Raw genomic sequence first — 22279 nt, 5'->3', positions numbered from 1 at the left:
CTTGCTGGAATAACTTTGCTTTTAATCAGTTAGTTTAAAGAGGGGGATAAAAACTTTAAAACATAATCACCCATAACTTCAGATACAAAACGAGGTTCCAAAGGGGTCAAATGTTTATTGCCATTATACAAAACACAGAAAACTTACAAAAACTCGTTACAAAATTCAAGTTTAGAGAAAAGCCGCAGAAAGGCGAGTCCTCGTGTGTCAATACTTTAGTATCTTCTCTGTCTGGGGGAGAAGATGGTGTTTGGATTGCTGTCTCGCTCCCTCTCCTTCTCGCGTTCTTTCTGGCTGTTTGGAGACAGCGCCTCCTCCACCTTTTTCTCACTCTTAAAGAGATCGTGCCCCGTTCGTCGGATCTGTTCCTCGATCTTACGGTGGCGTTTCATGTCCGACAGCACTTTGTCCAGCCGCGCTTCACGTTTCACAGACGAGCGAGCAGAAGATCCTGAGGGAGAGGGAAGAAGGTCAGAGAACGCCACAGTTTCAACACTTTACTTTACACATCCATCAGTGTCAGACCTGGTGTTCTACGTCTCTTGATGAAGGCGTTTTTCGGTGTCGTTTGCAGATGTTCTTCATCAAAGTCAAACTCAGTCGGAGACGGAGGCCTGGAATTAAAACACAAGCTCATTAATACTGACTTCACAAACCTATAGATCACACGTGTCAAACTCATGGCTTGGGGGCCAAATCTGGCCCTTTAGATCATCAAATTCGGCTCGCTCGAGAAGTCATATATTAAAATGCTTTTAGAATACGACTTAAAAATTAGGAAAACAGTTTTAGGCAAAACCATGGAGTTTATTATAAAATTAGATTTTGTAAAACTTTAATCACAATCTCCTAAACGTGCCAAACTCATGCCCCAGGGGCCAAATCCGGCCCTTCAGAGCAGTGGTTCTCAAACTTTTTTGGCTCAAGTACCCCCGTTGTCTTATTTCTGAAGCCAAGTACCCCCTTATGTCCGATTACATTTTGCTCAGAATACTATGAAAAAAAACAACTATAGAGAAAGAATGAGTGATAACACACAATTTAAAGAATCTAACTTTGTAAATAAGTGGAATGAAACAATATTTAGTGTCTAATGAATAGATTTATTTCTAGTTTTTTTTAATCATTTCCAGTCTTAATTATTATGATTATCATTTTTACCTAAGAATAAACAATAGAAAACCCCAAATTGTTAATGCTCTCTCTCTCAAGTACCCCATGTAGTGCCATCACATACCCCTAGGAGTACACGTACCCCCATTTGAGAAACACTACTTTAGATCATCAAATTCAGCCCGCTCAAGAAAGTCAAAATAATGGAAAAAAAACATGAAACATTTTGTAAATTACCAACTAATTCATTTGTAGATTTCTCAGCCCCTCCAAATACAAAAAAATCAATTAAAATCCACAATATTTGCAGAGCTCAGTTTTCCAGTTGTTATATCACATGATGGCAATGGAAAGAACTCTCAGTTGTTCCAAAATCTGGCAAATTTTCTTCACATTATTCCACAAAATGTCCCTAAATGGCCATAATCTAAGTTTTCCCGTTCTTGTATCACATGACAGCAGTCACATTTGATCTTAAAATGCTGAAAGGACTCTTCATTTTTCCAAAATCTGGCAAATTTTCTTCAAATTAATCCACAAAACATCCCCAAATTCCTAAAATCAAGATCCTGCAGGGACTGATATATATACTTCATCATTTAGAAGTGCCAATCAGGGCACACTAATGTTGAATTTGATGTTTTTTCAGCCTAAAATCTGTGACCCACCTAAGCTCAAACTGATTCATATTTGGCCCCCTGAACTAAAATAAGCTTGACACCCCTGCTGTAGAGAAAAATTAGATACATTTAAATATAAAACCTACTTTCGTTCTCGCTCCTGCCGCTCCCTCTCCTTCTCCGCCTCGTCGTCCTCGTCTCTCTCAGGTGACGGGGTGCGTTCTGGGGTCGGGGGCCTCCTAGGAAGGGGCTCGTAGTTTAGCTCCAGCATCTCCCCTTTAGCCAGGAGCTCATAAAGTCTTTTAATCTCAGCTGGGGGAGGCATCCAACTCTTGGAATCCTGCATTTCTTCGTCGCTGTACGCAACTTCCCAGTCGCTGTCGGAGGTTTTCTTCCCTTCAGCATCCAGCACTGGGTCAGAATCAGGTTTGTTTGCCTCCACTGGGTCTGTGTTTCCCTCTGATCACACACAGAAAACACACATTATACTGAAAGCTTCTAAAGTAATTCATCTGTAATTATATAATAACTCTATAGTGCCACATTCTAATGGTTATCACTTTCCCTTTCTGTGTAACTTCTTAGCATTGATATTAGTGTTAAGTTTTGTGTATAAATTATTACCGTATTTCAGAGTGAAAGTGTGAATTTGGAAAATTAGGATTATGTTAGGATAGTGTTTGTTAAGCTCTAGTTGCAAATAGTAATGTCAAACTGCAAGTTTAGTACTTTAGTACTACCTGCAAATGTGATTTTTATTTTCACGTTTGTTGAAACTATCAAACATTTAGTTAATAAATAAAAATAAATATAAAAGAATTGCGAAAAAATATGGAAGCCCATTTCCGCCAGTAAATAAAAAAATTAGGAAACGTAAAATAATAATAAAAAATCTTAAGTCATAATTATGAGATACCAAGTCATGATTACGAGATACTGTCTCATAATTATGAAATGCAAAGTTATAATTAAGTGATAAACGTCATAATTATGAGTCAATTATGTGATACTTCATACTTCTGAGATAGTATCACGTACTTATGGCTTAGTGTCTCATAATTATGACTTAATTTTTTTTTTAATCATTGTTTTACTTTTTCTAGTTATTTTTTGTTTTACTGGCATTTCCATAAAAAAGTGTGATTTTGTAAAAAAAAAAAAAAAAAAACAGATAAATGTCTACATTTGTATGTCAAGGTTTCATTTATTCCGACAACATTTTTTCAGGACTTTGTTTCTCAGGAAATTTACATTGATCTCGTGACATGTTTCCACGTTTAAGTCAAAAAAACATCAAAGCCATCAGCAGACACCTCTGAAGAAGACTGACAGTTGACGGTCGAAAAATGTCAGGAGGTCAAAGTTTACTGGAAATATAAAGTTGTCTGAATAAATGAAACCGCAACATAATATCAAAAGACACAAAAAAAAGACTAAAAGAACTTGCTGTAATGTGTGAAATTTGCATATATATATATATATATATATATATATATGAATGAATGAATAGGATCAGTGAATCAGTGAATTTCTACCTGATGGATCTTTGCTGGTTGAGTCCTCCTCTGTAGCAGCTGTCATCTCTGCATTCTGTACATCTACACTGTCCTCCTCTGGTTTCTCTGAGTCCTTCACATCCAAAGCCTGGATTCCCTCCCTCAGGACACAGTCCGGGGCTTCAGCCTGCATCCTGCTACAACCTGGGAAACTTCAAATCCTCCTCAGATCTGCCAAAAACACAAGAACCGCACATTTTTATACAAACTAAAACTAGCAGCAGCGATCAATAAAAGCTTCTGATTAAAACTATAATATCAACACCGCAATAGTAGTAGAAATTAGTCATAATCCGACATCTGCAATTATTTGTCACACAACTAACAATTAGGTGTAATCCTCATTCAGACGGAACCTAGCTAACGTCAGGCCTGTCCGCCAAGCTAAACAAACAGCAACTAGTTCACAATCAAACTATTCCTACCGATCACCCGTGAGTCAGTGCTTCAGGTCTGGAATTATGTTTCAAATCTTTTTCCAGGCGATAAAACTCATAAAACTCCCCATGAGACTTGGTAAGTGATAAAAACGGTCATGCAGAGACGTAAACATAGCGCCATTTTGGTTTGGAAGACACTCATGAGTAGTGACGGCCTGCCTGCAGGGTTGCCAGATAGAGAGGACGGCTTCCCGCCTAACACAAACCCGCTCAGCGCTTATTTTAGTGTTTTGCATTAAAATAAATAAATAAAAAAAAAATCTTTTTTTTCTGGTGTTTTATTAAAGATTGCGTTTTATATACACATCACTATCTTTTTCATGATTTAATTTTATTAATATATTGTACGTTTTAAATATATATGGTTTATATGATTAGATTGTGTTTCCAATTTTCATGCATTAACGAGGTAGATTTGTGTCTTTATTATTTAATTAAAAAAAAAAAAAACATTTCAATCAAATAAAAAATCACTTCAATTAAAAATAGATGTTTTCAACAAAAAAAAAGCATTTAAACACTTTTTTCTTTGATTAAAGTCAAACAAATCTACATCCATGTTAATGCATATGTTTTCCTTTGTTCACCAAATTCTCATCAAATGTTTTAAAGTCGTCAAAGAATTCTATATTTTTTTTTGTTTTTTTGTTATTGCTTTTCAAATTAGTCCAACTTTTTTTCATCCATCACAAATCACTTATTGTCTAAGATAGATTTCAGCGGGGGGGGGGGGGGGGGGGGGGGGAGAATGGGAACGATAAATGTTTGTTCAGCCAATTTGTTTAATTTTACAAATATAACACAAAGAAAAAACTCTTCTCTTTAATATTTGCCTTTGTTGTTTTTTCATGTAAACTAAAAAAAAAACTCAAATATTAATTTATATTACGTGGAAACATATATTTTTTAAATGCACATGAAATTATATTTTTATGTTAGAAATATTTCAAAGCTTTGAAATTGTACATATTTTGTTTGTGTTTGACGTCAGACTTTGGGATGAATCTGATTGGTTGATAAGGACTTCCGGTTGCGGTGCACTACATTTGAAAAGGTTTCCGTTAAAAGTGTTTCTCGCCTCCGCCATTGTTTAAGGAGTCCGTGATGGAGTCTTAGGACGGAAGGACGATATAACTACTATATCAATAATAATCACAAATAAAGTACTGTAAGTATTAAACTAAGTCGTTCATATTAATTTTGACTTGTTTTGCTTGGTTGAATTGCTTGCTAACATTTATTTAGTTTTGTTGACGCCGTCGGGAAATGGCTTCGCGTGAGGGATTTAAACCTGTTTCGATATTAATGCTGAAACCTTTCTTAAGGCCTGTGTGTGTATGTGTTAGCTCCACGATGGCCCAGCGTGTGACGGTCTCAGATGGCGTTAATAAGAAGACGTCCCGGGTTCGTGTCGCTGTCCGTCTGCGACCCTACATGGAGAAACAGGACGAGAAAGCCGAAGGGTCCTGTGTGAGAGGCCTGGACTCCAAGAACCTGGAGATCATTAATTGGAGGAATGCTACAGAGACTGTTAAATACCAGTAAGAAACCTCGTTTTACTGCACATATTTATCTGATCATCCAGGGTTTAAGTGCAGTGTTTTGTTTTCATCACTGTGATAATGTTTTTGTACCAGTGACGTATGGCCATGTAAAATGCCTGAGTGCATCCTATGCCTCAACTAAAATAAGAATGAATACAAACCGTTTTTCTCCTCTACATTTAGAGATTTTAATATTTTCTCATAGATCATTAGTTAAAGGTGACTAAAGTTTCTCATTCAAAAATGTTTTTTTTTTTTTTTTACAAGCAGTAGGTTAATTTCTGAGTGGTTCTTAATATCATATCAACAACACAAAGTAACCCAGAACTATTTGATGGCCAATTACATTCATTAAATTCATAATCGCTAAAATTTGTCTTTTGTGAAAACGCATGACATCGACTGCATGAAACGTCATTCTCATGGTTTGTGTCTGGCGCCAGTGTTATGGGGTGGTCGACAATAAAATATTTGGAAATTTATAACCCCCCGATTGCCAAATTTGTGAAGTAAAGCTAAAGTTTTATTATATATATATCTTTGGCTACTGGCAATCTTCAAGATTTCAAACCTGAGCATTCACACAAGAATGTCGTCTTTGCTTGGATGTTTTTAAGAGATAATAATCCTTCATTTTTTTAATTAAAATACGAATTATTTTTTACTCTAGTATTTGGAAGAAACTCATGTATGTTTTACAATAATAAAATTTTTGGTTTTCCAAAGCCAAAATGTAAAACTCATGACATTCTACCTGAGCAGCATTGTCATCTGTCTCTCAATTGAGCGGCTACACTTATTTAAATAAACTTCAATGTAGACATATTATTTACCTGAAGAGAACACAGTAATTTGTCAAAAGATCATTTAAAACCCCCGTGTTTCTGTAATGTGTTTCCAGTCTACGGGTTGCTGTAACACTGTTAACTTGTGTGTTTTTGCTCTTTCAGCTTTGACGTTTTCCATGGTGAGAAAACAACGCAGCAAGAGGTTTTTCTTTCATCGGTGAAGCCCATTTTATCACATGCCCTGAATGGGCAGAATGCCAGCGTGTTCGCTTATGGGCCCACAGGAGCTGGTATGTTGGCCCACGGATAAATATAAATATTACAAGTAATTGTTGTTATTATTTTTCATTTGGGTGAGTTAAGTCAAAAGTGTTTTATCATTTAATAATAACACATTTTCATTAAATGCTTTCTTTTTCACAGGAAAGACCCACACAATGTTGGGCAGTTCCGAGCAGCCGGGGGTGATTCCACGAGCTGTGCGCGAGGTTTTTAATCAGGTCAGATCCAGAGATGAAGAAGGATGGAACTACAGCATTGCCATCTCCTATCTGGAAATATACAACGAGAAGGTAGGAAAGGTGGCTTAAAGTCCACAACAATGTCCTGGCCAACTAAACAAAAGGCTTGCGATCAGTAGTTTTATTCTGTAACAAGAAAATACAAAATTTTAAAAGCCTTCAAAGTGGCTTTAATATGATCGGTGGGTTATAATGTAATTTAAAAAGTAGGAACAATTAGTTTAAACTGGTAAACATTAGGTGGAAAGGGTTTATAAATGCTGGAAATGGTTGTTGTTTATTTTTTTTTTTTGCTCCACTTATTTTAATATGTACATTCTTTCTTTGGATCAATTGTTTCCTGATCAGTAAGGATTCCAATGTGTTTTTTGCCAGGTTCTAGATCTTCTGTCCCCAAGCTCTCAAGATTTACCTATCAGAGAGAACAAAGACAAGAACATTCTCATCCCTGGCCTCACCGACACGGTCATCTCCTCTTTCTCTGATTTTGAGAAACACTTTGTCCCTGCGACTTTAAATCGTACGACCGCATCTACAAAACTGAACCAGCGCTCCAGTCGCAGCCATGCTATCCTTCTAATAAAGGTTTGTTGTGTTGTCTGATCAGTTTGAATCTTATGTTTGTGCTTGATTGTCCAAACAGCATCTTAACAGGTCGTGGTCTCTGAGCAGTAGACCATGATTTGGTAGCTGGTGCTAAGATCACTTCTCTCCTGCAACAATCCAACTGGCAACTTCTGTGCTTTCTGGGACTTTCATAGGAGAGATACACTTTGTTGTTTTTCTCTAAAGCTTATTATTTTATTTATTTATTTATTTTATTTATTCAGTTCATTTCCGACATGGTTGCATTCACAGAAATTCATTTGACATTCAGAGCAAAATCACATCATTGTTTTTTTTTTTTTTTTTTTTTTTTTGTCCTTTTTTTGTCCTTTTTCATGCCGGAAAGGGCGACGGAAAAAAGCATTATGCTTATCCAGATCCGTCCCCTAATTTGAACACAGATAATTTTACATCCAACCTCGTTTCTTCTGCTTCTCTGGCTTTCTCTTTATTCGGTGCGATATGCATTTTCATTTCTCATTTTGACCCTCATTTATCCACCTTGTGTGAAAACTGGTGCAAATTTGAGTTCACATTTGGTTGTACGACAGGACCAACGTGTGATTTATGAAACATTTGTTTGACTAAACCCAGTGTAAAAATGTTAGGGGGTTGATAAATGTGCGGCAGAATTTGATTGTTATTAACTTGTTACGCCCTCCTGTTTCGGAAGCCCCGCCCACTGACGTCAAGCAAGAAAAAGCCTTAGAAATGACTAAATGTTGTCCATTGTCTGTGTTTATTATGCTTTCAGCCACTTACACCTATAATTCATCACATTACTTATTAAATACTACAGCATATGTGTAAAAGTTTAAGGTACATTTTACATTTAAAAGCATGAATGAGGTCCTATTTCCTCCGTGTAGCCCTCAGTGATGTGCTAGCACTGGGTGAACCTATGCGCTCCGGAAGCAGCGTTTACCAGCGGGGTTGTACGGTATTTTACGAAAGGAAAACTAAAAAGTGGTATCAGTGAGAATGTGGATGTTTTTAAAATTCCTTTTAATTAGTTTTAATAATCCATTTAGTGGCGACCGTGGCTCAGGTAGCAGAGGGTTGTCCTCTGATTGAGAGGTTGGGGGTTTGATTCTGGTCTATACCGGTCTATGTGTTGTAGTGTCCTCCTGTGCAAGACAGTGAACCCCAACTTGCTTCCAGCGTCAACTCTGTCCCATTGATGTGTGAATGAGTGGATATGTAAAGCACTTTGTGACCTCTGTCTGTGAAAGGTGCTATATAAATAAATATTACTTACTGTTTTGATCTGTTCTAAATGTGTCTGCTTATTCCTAAATGACAGCTAAGTCTTGTTTACTACTTATTTTCAGTCTTACTCACATTTTACTGTTCTGTACTACAAATCCACTCAGATTTGTGTACACGAGCCCAAACCTGACGTGAGATCTGATCTTGGCGTACGATCATGTCACAATTGATAAATACCGAAGCTTGCGTACGCACATCGTACAATCAGATCTGAACGTACGAACGGTTGATAAATGAGGGTCATTGAGTTTTTTCTTCAAAGCTTTTCTGGTTTTCTCTTCATTCGGGGCGATATGCATTTCTATTTTTTTGACTTTTTCTTTCCACTTTTTCAGGTTGTACGGACACAGCGCACATTGCCCCATCGACAGCAAACGGGAAAGCTTTACTTGGTGGACTTAGCCGGGTCCGAGGACAACCGCAGAACTGGCAACCAAGGGATCCGTCTGAAGGAGAGCGGCGCCATCAATTTGTCACTTTTCACACTGAGCAAAGTGGTGGACTCCCTTAACTCCGGCACCTCGTGCCGCGTACCCTACAGAGACAGTAAACTGACACGGCTGCTGCAGGACTCGCTCGGAGGCTCGGCTCATTCGGTCATGATCACAAACATTGCTCCAGAGTACAAATATTATTTTGACACATTTACAACGTTGAACTTTGCGGCGAAATCCAAGTTAATCGTGAACAAACCATTTACACGTGAAACTGTAGCAGTGCCTGTGCTGTCAGGTGAGTGGAATCAGACTCATTTAGTTAGTTAGTTTTAAAGGGATATTTACTGTTTTTACAAATGTGGCCTAAAACTTTTGAAATTGACTTACTCAAAGATCTATGCCTGACAAAATGCATTAATATGCACCATATTAATTTTATTTTTTAAAAATTGGACTACACTTTTAGAGCCTGTGTTTCTCCATCTTGAAATCATGTGATGTCACATGGCCCCACTGCCTGTAAACATCCCATTGTTTTTTATTGGAGTGGAACATTCAGCCTGCTTTGGTAGTAGACAATGAAGCAGAGAAGAAGAGCTCTCTAAGAGTGAGTAAAGGTCCCTTCAAACAGTTCAATAACTTCAACCATCAGAACATCAGCCACTCACTCTTGGCTGATGACTCTCAAGTGAGAGTAAAGGCCCCTTAGGAGAGCTCTTCTTCTCTGCTTTGTTGTCTACTACGAAACCACAGCATGGGAACTGTCGCCCCCTGCGGTCATTTTTTGGGTGTTTCTTTTCTTTCAGTAAACAAGTGGGTTTCATCGACATCTTGACTTTTCCTGATTTAGAGCAACCAAAAGTAGCACAAGTTGGTATATTGACCTAAAAATTTGCTAAACGATCTAAAAAAATCAGGCTGAATGTTTCACTCCAATAGGAAACAATGGGATGTTTACAGGCAGTGGGGCCAAGGGACATCGTTAATTACGTGATTTCAAGATGGCGGAACAATAAATTAAATGAATATGGTGCAAAAAATGTATTTTGTTAGGTATAAATCTTCGAATTATTACATTTCATTTAATGGACTACGATGAATTCTTAGCTTACAAATTTTTTTTCCATTTTCAATATGATGCCCCTGTCCCATCAAGGAGCACAACATCCATTATCATTTTTGCAATTTTTTGATTTCCCGTTATTTGGCAGGTTTTTGCTTTTTAAAGAATTTTTGCACATTATGCTTTTTTGTCGGGTTTAGTTCAGCTACTGCAGCCTTAAGTGTTGCTGTGCCTTTTTAGTCTGAGTCGCTTAATGCTCTAAGGCATTCCACTGTTGCTCAAGTGCACTGAATACTAAACTGGTAATTTTCCTCTTGCCTTCATCTCCAGTGAAGCGATCCAGGGAGGATCACGAAACGAAGGTTTCTGGCTCCGAGCCACAGAAGAAAAAACAGAAGGATGAGAGGAAAACAGCAGAGGAGAGCTCCTCGCCCCATGGACATCACAGGTTAAAATAAAAAAAAAATGTCGTACATGTAAACATGCATATTTTCCTGATTAATGGTAATTAACTTAGCAGGACAAAAATGTCATAAATGGAACCCATTTAAAGATGTCAGTGATTTAGTCGGTGTTGCTTGGTCAAGTGTAGGCAATGCATTGTCATTAATCACATTTGATGAGTACAAGTTGTCTGACCTTTTTAATCGTCTTTACGGTAATTCTTTCTGCTCCTCTTAGTTTGTCAGAGCCATCCGTCATGGACAGACTAATAGCTCTGGAAAAGCAGATCATGGGTTGCCAGGACAAAGATGGTCTCGCCATGATGACGTACGTGACCCAGTCCCGCAAAGAAATCCAGGTGAGATGGAAAAAAAAAACATCATTTAGTTAAAAACGAGGCTGCAGTTAGATTTATTGATGAATCTAGATGCACATTTTCTTTGTTTTTTTTTTCATCGTGATCGCTGTTTCTAAATATGAAGCATTTGTATTCTGACACGGGAGACAAATTTACCTCTCTTAGCATTTATTAAACCAGCACAGGATTTTTGTAAAGTTTTTAGTCAGAAATATGGCCGAAGATGAAAACCGAAAATGAGAAATTAAAAATACCGAAAGAAATTATTGGTCCTATTGCATTTATGGCTCTGAATGTGTGCTAACCACTAAACTTCAAACATTGCAATTGTATAAATTAATATAAATGCTTAAAATATATCATGTAGAAATATGAAAATATGTATTTAGCACTGACATTCCAACAATGCACAATATGAAATAAATGAAATGTTTAACTCATACATTAAATAATATTGTACAGGCCTATAACTGACTGAGCTACTGGAATAAGTGGATTTCTAATGTTAAATCTTTTTGCATTTTGTGTTGTAAACTACCATTTATCCATGAGATTTATGCACCGAGTTTCTATAACCAACTCTTTCTGTGTTCTTGTTCAGGAGCTGAAGGAAAAGCAGAAGGAGTTTGAGAGTAAGGCCAGACTGTTTAGTCAAAGGAGTGGAGAGACTTCAACGGAAAAACCAGAACCTGTTTTCAAGAACAGCACTGCCCCCCTGCAGAGGAAACAGTCCAACGCCACCAAAACTACCAGGAAGCAGGCGGTAGTCCAACCTCTACAAGGTAGGAAATAGAGAATATTGAGAGATGGCGGGATTATCTGCCTCTAAGTTCATAAAAGCAAGGTCTAGTTTTATAACTCAATGTGAATGATATGAACCTTCAAATTCAAAGTAGAAATGTATTTATTTATACTTTTTTTTTAAAGCCCTATAATCAGAGGTTTGGAGCTTGCTGAGTTAATTTTTTTTTTTTTTTTTTTTTTTAGAGAAATAGACTGATTCTGTATTATGGAATCACAACCTATTAATTACTCTTACATCAAAGCAAATTGTGAGAAACATTTAATTGTAATCCCCTGCAACTGTACGACAAAACCAGAAAAATCCAGATTTTTTTGAGTTTGCATGTTCGAAAATTGTGTGTAACCCACTTACAATATCAGTTTCATTTAATATAAGTATCAGACGTCTGTAATGTTTTAGGACCTTTACTTCCAAAATTCCTAAATTTGCTAGCCAATTTCCGTAAACATTTTAAAGCAATTTTACACAATCGTTGATGATTATATTGAGCTAAATCTCCTAGCGGGCAGGATTTGTCCCGCGGGCCTCGAGGTTGACACACCAGGTCTACACAAATTGATGTTTTTTGTTGTTTTTCCTTTATCAGTGTCCCAGCTCCAGCCTCTCCATCAGATTGCTATTGTCAAGAAACCATCTGTGTGTGTGAAGAAAGAGAAGCTTTCAGATGTGGTTGAGGTCAGCATCAGAGGTCCTGTAGTGCATCCATCATTCAACCAACCTGTATTTCATCAGTTTAAAATGATTTCATCCTGTACAATCTTATTGCTAATGTCTCCCACCCAGCCTCCGGATGGAAAAGAGAACCTGATGAACTCGTGGGAGTCTCACTTGGACACGTCGGTGCTGGAACTCTCCAGAGAGAAAATCCTGAGCGTTTTAAACACAGGAAGCATCAAAGAGTTGAAAATCCTGCAGCAGATCGGTGACAAAAAGGCAAAGCTGATTCTGGGCTGGAGGGAGATCCATGGACACTTCACTAAGGTAGAAACCTTACCCTGTGACACCACTAAATAACGCTCCTAAAGGTGCGTTTCCACCGAACGCGACTGAAGCGACTAGCTTACATTCAAAATCAATGTAAATGATGCGACCTCCTTTCAAGCAACCCGACTTGCGTGATTCTGGTAACTAGGTCCTGCGCGACCTAGTCGCTAAAAAAGTTGATAAATTTGAAAATTTTAAGCGACTTCAACCGTCAACTCCCCCGGCCATCACTGTCTGTAGAGCCGATGCAGCCGCAGCCCCTCCCTCTGCACTCTTCTGTACGCTTCCTCAATTTACCGGGGCAAAATTAAAGTGGTTAACTTCTTGATTAAGGCTACATTCTAGGTGAACTCATCCTTTAGTAACTCCGTAAGTTGATCATTTAAACCGTAAAAGCGGCGCTGCCTATAAGTGCTGGAAAAGTACGGCCGGAGAAGAAGTGATCATCCCTCTCCCTCCCCTGTCACTGGCTCTGCAGACGCACACACACACACACACACACACACTTTCCTGGTCATAATGTCACTGGAGCGATGAAGTGAGGGAGCGAACAAAAAGTGCCACTATGTTCAAGCGACTCATCACGGGTGATTGAAGTGACTGCAGTTGCTTCAGTCGCATTTGGTGTGAACGCACTTTAATGCTCAGTATGACCTTTGTTTTTCAACAGGTGGAAGATCTGAAAAAGGTTGAAGGGATGACGGAAAAAAGATTTTCCTCTTTTATGAAGGTGGGCAAGGTGTTTCTTTCCTAATTGACAACTGACCCTTTTAAAAAAAAAAAAAAAAAAAATTGTATATACATCTTTTTTTATATCAAAATAGTAGTTTAGTGAACTACACTTTTTTTTTTTTTTTTTTTTTTAATAAAATACGAAAACTATATTGGGATTTTTTTTTTTTAATTTATTTATTTTCATTTATTTTTTTAGTTATTTTATTTTTTTATATTGCAACATAGAGACTTGATGAAAACAATTTATACACAGACATAAGACAATAGGCAAGGAGTGGATATTGACAAATCTACACCTTGTCTCGGTGTTGGGGAAAGGAAAAATAAATTTTTTAGATCCTATTAATTTTAAATGATGTCATGGAATATTAGAGGAACTGGGCAATGGTTGAGTCACTTGAAAGTGTACGAGTGTGGTTTGAAATGTATATAATTTATTTATTTTCTGAATGCGAATTTATTTTTTTATTTTTTTATTATTGTTTTGTTAAACTTTCCCATGATTTTTGAAGAAGCAATATTACATTTCAATATGACTGAGATGGTTAAATAAAGGATAATTTCTGTTTTCATAAATATTATACTTAAGTTTTCATTTAAGATGTTGCATCCAGCAAAGAAATATTTATCATGGTGGTGTTAATTCATTCATGCTTTCCCCTCCTTTTGCAGGCAAACATCCTGAGTGCCATGGGAAAGTGATGCGTTTCAACATTTTTTTTTTTTTTAAATCATTGCATGTAATTTCCCTTTTTAAACCAAAACCTATTGTTTTCCTCTTTTTATGCTATTGTTGTTTTTTGTAGTTGCCGCCGTTTTCCGCCTGGGGGCGCACTGCTGCTGTTTTTAATAAAGTTCTAATGACTTTTTATTGAACGCTTGCTTGTTTGTTTTTGTAGTGACGAATCTTCTTCATGCCTGTGTGAGCCTGCAGCGCCACAATCAGGTGGACGTGTGCATCAGTTACAATTGGAATTGTGTAATTGATCATTAATTACAATTATGACATAATTGTAATTGAAAATAGCTGTTTCTGCTGCAATTGTAAATTATTCAGGTAATTTATTAAAAAAAAAATTTATAGAATTTTCATGCCAATTTACAAACCTGTGGAACCATGTTACAGTTCTGTCTTACACAATATGTAGTTAACAATTATTGAAATATGTTTCATATCAAGTTTTCCCACTACCTTCTCATTTTACAATTTTTTTTAATTACTTTTTAAATAAACTCGAAATTCAGGGGTATACCACCACAAAAAAGGCTCAGATACCCCCAAATAAATGCTATTAATATCAATATTTTCATGGATAAGGAAGCTTAATAACAATGAATCCAAGAGATGAGAAAGAAATTGAATGATACAAATACATTTTTTATTTCAGGCTCAGTAAATACATTTTTAGTGAGAATTAAGTTGTAATTTACTTTCAGGAGGAAAATATTTGTCATTTTAATTGTAATTGAAAAGAAAAAGGCAGTAATCGTTATGGAGTTGTAAATAAATATAGATAATCGAAGACGTCATTGTACTTGAAAGATGTAATTGAACTGTGTGTGTGTGTGTGTGTGTGTCCTGCTGTGATGGTGCAGCAGCATCGTTGGATGAAATATTCAGTGCTGTTGGATGTTTATTGGTGTGGTGAGGAAGACTCTGCTCCACCTTCCTCTCCACTCAGCACGTACACTGGAATGAAAGTGAAATCACACACGCGCGCGCGCACCCACCCCTCCCTCCATCCATCATCCAGTTGAGCGCACCGCCAGCACCCAACAGTCCCGTCCAACAGTCCCGTCCAGCAGCTGCACGCGCATACGCACACCACGCACGGATTACTGACGTTTTTCCCGAGATCACGTCCTCCTCATTTAACAAATGTTGGATTGCGTTTGATTTTTTTTCCTACTTTGTTTCTTCATCCACCAGAGCCTGAGGCCGACCATGTTGTTGTAAAGCTAATCATTGTGGGCTAAAGGAAGGTCAGTTTGCATGCAGTGAAAACACGACGTGCATGACGTGTGATATTTGATATTCTTTTCTAAGCACGATGAATCCACCCTTCTTTTGCCTTTTGTCTCCATCCTTTTGTTCCTCCATGGTCTAAAGCAGGTTGTTGTGCACACATCCCTCCATCTGCCCAGTGCCCTGCCTTTGTGTCATTGTGACCTGCTTTTGTGTTTGTGTTTGTTACCTGAGAGCAAACAGCAGTGCCTACAAATCACTGTGTAGCAGGATCAAAATAACATTTATAGCGTAAATCCGTGTAGTAAACGTGCTTTTTAAAAAGAAAAACTCCGACTGTCCAATACATTTTATATAAAGGACATTTTAGCCTCTGGGCAGTCATTTAATGCAGAATGGGAAGCTGCAGTAATACCTTAATGTGTATCCATAAAGGTGTCATTAAACCAAGGGTTCTCAACCTTGGGGTCAGGAGCTAATTTGTGGTCGCAAGACATTGGGAAGGAGTCCTGGATGCCTTCAAGAAACTAAGAATATTTTTTTTGCTTATTTTATTTTTTACCTTTTTCTGCAACAACACCAAACTTGCCATCATTTAACCTATTTTCATCACTTTTTCTTGCCATGTTTTTGCTAATATAATGCATTTTTGGTAATAAATTGCTTTCTTTTGCCTTACCCACTTTGAAGACCTTTTCGGCACTGAAAAGCCCTTTCCACCACTTTTCCCACCTAATGTTGACCCATTATTGTCACTTTATTACCTCTTTTCCCATATTTCATGCATGTTTTTGCCAATTTAACCATATTCACAGTTTGTCACTTTTAAGCCAATAATATTGACACTTTGAACCCCCTTTTTTAAATTTTTTTATTTATCATTTTTTCTTTTACTTTTTAGTCACTCTAATTTGCAACTTTTAATCTATTTCTGTGGTTTTTAAAATCTCATTTCAGCCTGTGAACAGCCTGAGTGCTGGTTGCAGGAAGTGACCATTTAGAATAAAATACACTGAGAAATAGAATTACTCTTTTTATCTTCCCTCGAAAGCTGTTCATTAAAGATCTGGGAAGGAAGAAAGTAAAGGGAGAGAAAGAAAACCTTACAGTACATTTTGACAAACCTTTTATTTTATACATTCTTCTTTTTACTTGTATTTGAGTACTCAGTTCTCTGTTACTAACAATAATATATCTTTTTTTTTTTTGGTTGGTAGGGTTAACCCAAGGTAAAGGACACAACCTCAAACAGAATCTTGGTTCTGCTGACATCATGGATGCAAACACGATGCCACCTCCCAGCATTTGGCCCGAGGATGAACATCCGACGTCCCTGCTGGACCAGGAAGCCTCAGTGATGAGCCACGGCCCCGTTTCTGTGCCCCGCCCACTGCTCAGTGAAGAGGAGATCCATGGCAGCACCCGCCCCCCCTCCACAGGGCCCCCTCGCAGCAAATCCGAAGAAGAACTCGTCATCGTGATCAACGAGAAACTGAAGAACAGTAAGTGACTGAGTTTTAGGCCTGGGCAAGATATCGAGATTCAAGATGTATCGAGATTTTTATATTGCTAATATAGAAAATGACAATATCGCCTCTAGCAATATATTTTTAAAATTTTGTGTTAAAGCACTTGTTTTAGGAGTCGCTGTTTTCACTACTTCTCAGAATATTGCAAAAATCACAGTTAGATGCAGCACTGATTGAAACAAGCCACACTACAAAACTCACTCACACGTGCTGTCCCATATAGGAGAAAAAGCCAAACGTGGCACATATTGTGAAGCTGTTTGATAATAAATGTGCCTGTGTGGCATTTTAACTCAGAATAGTTTATGGCTAAGATTTAAAAAAAAAAAGAAAAATGGAAAAAAGACTTCTACTACTGAGTTTTGCATTTTCTCCTTTGTTTTTTTAAGAAAAAGAGAGGAAAAAAAATGGAAAGAGAGAGAGAAAAAAATACTTTATTGACCTTTTTCTTTAAAAAAAAAAAAAAAAAAAAGGCAGAAAAAAGAGAACAAACCATAAAAGAAAAGAAAAGAAAAAGGGGAATAAAAAAAAAAATGGAAAAAATACTTTATTGAGTTTCGTATTGTTTTCTGGGTTTTTTAAGAAAAAGAAAAAAGAGAAAAAAGGTCTTTGAGTTAAAAATATCAAGAATTATATCGTATATTGCCTTTTTGAGAAAAAATATAGAGCTTTGAGTTTTGGTTTATATCGCCCAGCCCTACTGAGTTTGACCTTCAATAGATGTGATGGGGGAGTGGGCGGAGTCAAGCTGCTTAGTCAGCCTTCCTGTGGAAAAGTCAAATATTCATATCTGGTATAAGCAGTCACACATTAACCTCTTTGTACTTGTATCTTCGTTAGGTAATGGAATTCATCCGGTTCCTGCTGAAAGCTCCTCTCCAGTCATCTCATCCCCTCCTAGAAGACAGCACTCCATCTCCTACCCTCATCACGCCAGTAAGACCAGGAAGGGAAGCAGGGCGAGCTCCATCGCTTACACTGCCTTCTCGCCCAGGCCGTCCATTTCTCGCCACTCCAGCATCGCCACCAACCCGCCCTTGGATCGGACCAAGATCAAAGACTACCTCTTCCTATCCGTGCTGGCCTGCTTTTGTCCTGTGTGGCCAATCAACATCGTTGGATTTGTTTACTCCGTCATGGTGAGAGCATCCGTCGCTCTCTGTTTGTTATGAGTCTTTAAGTATTGATCTGATAACGGTTTTCTTTCTCTTTCAGTCCAAGAACAGCCTGGAGCAGGGAAACCTGGACGGTGCCGTGCGTCTGGGGCGAGTGGCCAAAATGTTGTCCATTGTGTCACTAGTGGGAGGGGCGGTTATTATCATCGCCTGCATTGTCAACCTAGCCAGTGAGTCCCAGATCTGACCTTTGACCCAAAGCCGGAGCTGTGTGTTTTGTAAACACTGACTTCTTGTCTATCGTAGTGTAATAGTTGCAAATTAGAGACAGAAACAGGGTTCATACTGTCAATATTATCTTAGAAATGGAAGGAGGGTGGTTTGGGGTAGTGTAATTTTAAAAAGTAGGAACAATTAGTTTAAACTTACGTTTTGACATATTGTGAATGTGGTTAAATTGTCAAAAATAAGCATGAAATATAGTGTAAAGAGGTTAAAAGTGACAACATATGTGACATAAGGTGGAAAAGTGGTGGAATGGGTTTATAAGAGCTGAAAATGCCTTGAAAGTGGAATAAAGGTGCAGAAATGGCCTTGAAATTTAATGGAGAAGTGGCAGAAATGGGAGTAATGTAGCAAAAATGCATTAAAAGGAATAAAAATATGGCAAGAAAATGTGATGAAAATAGGTTAAAATATGGCAAGTTTGGTGTAGTTGCAAAAAAAATGGTAAAAAATGCGCAAAAATGGCCTAAAATTTTTCAGAAAATATTCTTGGTTTCTTAAGGCATCTGGCAACCCCCCTCCTAGTGTCTCTCATGACCCTAAATGTGGTCCTGACCCCAAGGTTGAGAACCCCTGCTGTAGTAGAATTAACATACAGAATTATTTTGTAAGGACCCGCAAAAATCAACACATACTGTACCCCTCTCATTAAATTGTCCATATCTCAAAAAGTATTCATCTGATAAAACAAAAAAAATTCCCACTGAATTATTAAGGAACAATTGGTAAAAAATTCCCAATTTTTTGAGACCCAAGTGTGTGAGATATCCTAAAAATGTGTTTTATGTGTGTTTGAAAATATAACTCTGGCTAATATACTTCCTTTTTTTCTTTTAGTCAATGTGAAAACCTGAGTTTTATCCCTGGGTGTCGTCTGGCTCTCACCTCTGCACCGCCTCGTCTTTGCCCACCTGGACATGTGACAAATTGTACCAGTTACACAACGCTTTCACCTCTAATCGTTTCACATCTCCTTAAATACAATATAGTAAATCTGCAGCTCTGTGCCTGAGGAGGAGGTTTTTGTCCAAAGAGACTGTGAGACCAACACATTTAAAACGACTCTTCTGGAAGATGCTAATTCGTCAGAATCCCAGCGTTACTGGACATGTTGGACGTCAAGTTGGCAGAGAAATCCCTTTCAGTTCCTCCAAGGATTCACAGCATAGCACCCCCTCACAGATAAGAAACACTTTGATTCACTGACTCTCTAACTCTTTAATGCCCTCCTACCTTGAGCATGTGAGATTTGAGCGAGTAGGGGGTGGAGAGAATAACAGAGAATCTTATCAAGGACTGGCTGTAGGTGGTAGAACGAAAGGATTAATGGTTATTCTCAAAACGCGTGCCAAATAATAGAGATTTAGAGGAAAATCAACACACTGGCGAGGACTAGACTCTAAACGCCGTGTTTTGTTTCTACTGAACTTCCCCGTCGACACCACTGTGAGCAGAAAATGGTGCAGGCCTCCCCCACTGTAGCACAGCACCATCTACTGTATAAGTGAAGCTATACTCATACCCTTTCATTTGAAAAGCCGTCGTGTTTTGATAATGTTTTTAAAAACACGTTTTCGCAAACACTTTTGTAGCATGATGGCGATGAAGGATGTGGCACACGTCGCAGAAAGACTGTGGTGAATTACATGAGCCAGCAGCATCTTTGGATAGTGAATTGCTAATTTTAACATACACAATGGTGTCATCGGTAAACTTGTAAAAAAAAAAAAAAAAAACTGGTTCTGACAGGGTTTTCCGATTGGAAATGAAAATTAAAAAGATTAGTGTAGCAATGGTATGACTAACTATCAAATAGGGTTGACTAATATTGGTATGATATTGCTTGTATATCCTGAACTAACCTTTAATATTTGTTGTTCAGCTGTAAATCTCACTAATTCCAGAAAGTTTTGTTTTTGAATAATATGTTAAGGTTTCATTTATTCAGACAACAGCTTTTCAGGAAATTTACTTTGATCTCCTGACATGCTTCGACTGTCAACCTCAATTCTTCTTCAGAGGTGTCTGCTGATCACTTTGATGTTTCCTTTGAAGTTTTATCGACTTCTGCGTAATGATTCCAGCAAGATTATTTTCTTAATATGTTATGGTCTTATTTGTTCAGACAACTGTTTTTCAGAAAATGTACTTTGATCTCCTGACATCTTTCGACTGTCTACTGCCAGTCTTCTTCAGAGGCGTCCGCTGATCGCTTTCATGTTTCCTTGACTTTGGCATAATAATTCAAGCAAGTTTTTTTGTCTTCTTTTTGAATATTATGTTTATGTTTCATTTATTCAGAGACAACAGTTTTTCAGGAAATTTACTTTAATCTCCTGACATGTTTAAACTGTCAACTGCCAGTCTTCTTCAGAGACGTCTGCTGATTGCTTTTGATGATTCCTTGACTTCTGCGTATTAATTCCAGCGAGTTCTTTTTGTCTCCTTTTTGAACAATATGTTAAGGTTTAATTTATTCAGACAACTTTTTTTTTTCTCGAAAATTTACTTTGATCTCCTGACATGTTTTGACTGTCAACTGTCAGTTTTCTTCAGAAGCGTCTGCTAATCACTTTTGATGATTCCTTGACTTTCGTGTCATAATTCCAGAAAGTTCTTTTTGTCTTCTTTTTGAATAATATGTTATGCCAGTCTTCTTCACACACCTTTGAAGAAGACTGGCAATTGACACTCCAAACATTACAGAAGATCAAAGTAAATTTTCTGAAAACCAGTTTTCTGAATAAATTAAACCTTATCATATGCAAATCTCACTGTGATCTCAAGTGTAATGGAGAACAGATAAAAAAAGTTTTACTGTGATCTGAAACACGAATCATGTACAGATAAATCCAAATATTCAGGTCTTTCATTGCAAAGCCTCACCTGCATATAACTTGTGTAAAGAATACTGCAAATACGTTTCTTTCTTTTGCTATAATACTGTAATCTGAGGTATTGTATTCTTCAAGTGTTATTCTTAATAATGTGATCATCCTGTAGTTAATCGGAGTTAGAAATAACATTATCTATCGTAGGTGCTGGCAGTCATTGTATTTCTACTTATTGGCATGCTGTGGATTTTTATTTAGTGAACGACGATTGATGAAAACGAAGGCAAAGCTGGCACTAAGGGAGTGTAAATCTGCAGCACATTCTTAATAAAGACACAATGCATGTGGCCTGGTTTCAGTCTTGTTTTATGGAGAGAAATTAAAGCAGCATTGTGGGGTAGTATAGAAAATAACTGGCAACATGTTAAGAGGCAGTATCAGAAGTGTTAAGACTTTTCCCTTCATCATATCTTTAAGAAGGTTAGGGTAAACGCTTTGAAATTCAAAGGATAATTATAGCAATTTTAGGCCAAACAAGACAGCAGCAGATTTCAAGCAGCAGTCAGAATTTCATGTGTTAATATATATATATATATATATATATATATATATATATATATATATATATATATATATATATATATATAATATAAAAATAAAAAAATACATATATTGCATCCAGAGAGCATGGCGATTTTCCTGTCATTTGTTTTAAACAATGATGTATTGGCAACATAGGTTACAACGCAATTTTTAAAAATGTCATCTCTCCATTGTTCGCATGAGAGCGCAATTCAAAATGCTGCAAATAATTCAGTTTTTGACATAAAATTGAAATAGTTTTTCAAACATCATCTACCACAACTCCTCTACTAAAAAAATTGAAAATGTAATTTGTAAGTATGTGTTTACATTACTGTTTAGCTCAATTCTTGATGAATCAAAAAATCTGTGCAGATGGTTTGTGTAGGACAGTCTGAAGATGTGCTGTAGTAAGTTTGGTGTAAATTGAGCAAACATTTTGGGAGGATATAAGAAAAAAAACAGTGATAAAAGTCAAAATTTGTAATGGGTTTCAATGTACAAAAGTTTATTTGGTATTGGGGCTGAATTTTAGATATAAGTTCTAAATCTGTAGAACATATGGATGAGTTGTTGTGAATTTTCAAAATCTTAAACTTCAGTGGCTTGCTGTAGTGCTGAAATCTTCACATTTTACCAAGAATGGAGAGTGTTTTTAAGTAAAAACCTAGCTGAACAGCTATGA

The 22279-nt window shown here is 37.2% G+C and overlaps 3 protein-coding genes across 4 annotated transcripts; 2 read left to right on the top strand and 1 right to left on the bottom strand.

Moving 5' to 3' along the window:
- Positions 1-95: 95 nt before the first annotated feature.
- pagr1 (PAXIP1 associated glutamate-rich protein 1) lies at positions 96-3888 on the bottom strand. The gene is made up of 5 exons (XM_028476565.1): positions 3715-3888; positions 3269-3460; positions 1880-2192; positions 526-614; positions 96-451 (listed from the first exon to the last, which is right to left on the bottom strand). The coding sequence occupies exons 2-5, from the start codon at positions 3420-3422 to the stop codon at positions 216-218; spliced, it is 792 nt and encodes a 263-aa protein (XP_028332366.1). The 5' UTR covers positions 3423-3460; positions 3715-3888; the 3' UTR covers positions 96-215.
- Positions 3889-4765: 877 nt separating this feature from the next.
- Positions 4766-14072, top strand: kif22 (kinesin family member 22). 2 transcript variants are annotated; one of them, XM_028477059.1, is made up of 13 exons: positions 4766-4897; positions 5076-5270; positions 6224-6351; positions 6485-6633; positions 6958-7167; positions 8793-9189; positions 10288-10405; positions 10639-10759; positions 11361-11541; positions 12151-12239; positions 12348-12545; positions 13219-13278; positions 13956-14071. In XM_028477059.1, the coding sequence occupies exons 2-13, from the start codon at positions 5083-5085 to the stop codon at positions 13983-13985; spliced, it is 1869 nt and encodes a 622-aa protein (XP_028332860.1). In that variant the 5' UTR covers positions 4766-4897; positions 5076-5082; the 3' UTR covers positions 13986-14071. The 2 variants fall into 2 exon arrangements, with proteins under 2 accessions (XP_028332860.1, XP_028332861.1); XM_028477060.1 differs by having other exon boundaries at positions 4784-4897; positions 5055-5270; positions 13956-14072.
- A 973-nt stretch (positions 14073-15045) lies between these two features.
- prrt2 (proline-rich transmembrane protein 2) lies at positions 15046-21403 on the top strand. Its single transcript, XM_028477061.1, has 5 exons — positions 15046-15266; positions 16467-16751; positions 17619-17917; positions 17994-18123; positions 19016-21403. Exons 2-5 carry the CDS (start codon positions 16523-16525, stop codon positions 19030-19032), a joined length of 675 nt encoding a protein of 224 aa, XP_028332862.1. The 5' UTR covers positions 15046-15266; positions 16467-16522; the 3' UTR covers positions 19033-21403.
- The last annotated feature ends 876 nt before the right edge of the window (positions 21404-22279 follow it).

The sequence above is a fragment of the Gouania willdenowi genome, chromosome 19, assembly GCF_900634775.1.
Source record: "Gouania willdenowi chromosome 19, fGouWil2.1, whole genome shotgun sequence".
NCBI classification, from domain to species: domain Eukaryota; kingdom Metazoa; phylum Chordata; class Actinopteri; order Blenniiformes; family Gobiesocidae; genus Gouania; species Gouania willdenowi.
This window is presented reverse-complemented; position numbering and strand designations above follow the sequence as displayed.

Excerpts from the sequence above, each read along its gene's own strand:
- pagr1 (XM_028476565.1), bottom strand. The coding sequence starts at position 3,422 with ATGCAGGCTGAAGCCCCGGACTGTGTCCTGAGGGAGGGAATCCAGGCT. Across the intron at positions 2,193-3,268 it reads AACCAGCAAAGATCCATCAG|AGGGAAACACAGACCCAGTG; the intron begins GTAGAAATTCAC and ends GTGTGTGATCAG. Across the intron at positions 615-1,879 it reads CGGCAGGAGCGAGAACGAAA|GCCTCCGTCTCCGACTGAGT; the intron begins GTAGGTTTTATA and ends TTTTAATTCCAG.
- kif22 (XM_028477060.1), top strand. The coding sequence starts at position 5,083 with ATGGCCCAGCGTGTGACGGTCTCAGATGGCGTTAATAAGAAGACGTCC. Across the intron at positions 9,190-10,287 it reads AGCAGTGCCTGTGCTGTCAG|TGAAGCGATCCAGGGAGGAT; the intron begins GTGAGTGGAATC and ends CTTCATCTCCAG. Across the intron at positions 10,406-10,638 it reads TCGCCCCATGGACATCACAG|TTTGTCAGAGCCATCCGTCA; the intron begins GTTAAAATAAAA and ends TGCTCCTCTTAG.
- prrt2 (XM_028477061.1), top strand. The coding sequence starts at position 16,523 with ATGGATGCAAACACGATGCCACCTCCCAGCATTTGGCCCGAGGATGAA. Across the intron at positions 16,752-17,618 it reads CAACGAGAAACTGAAGAACA|GTAATGGAATTCATCCGGTT; the intron begins GTAAGTGACTGA and ends TATCTTCGTTAG. Across the intron at positions 17,918-17,993 it reads GATTTGTTTACTCCGTCATG|TCCAAGAACAGCCTGGAGCA; the intron begins GTGAGAGCATCC and ends TTTCTCTTTCAG.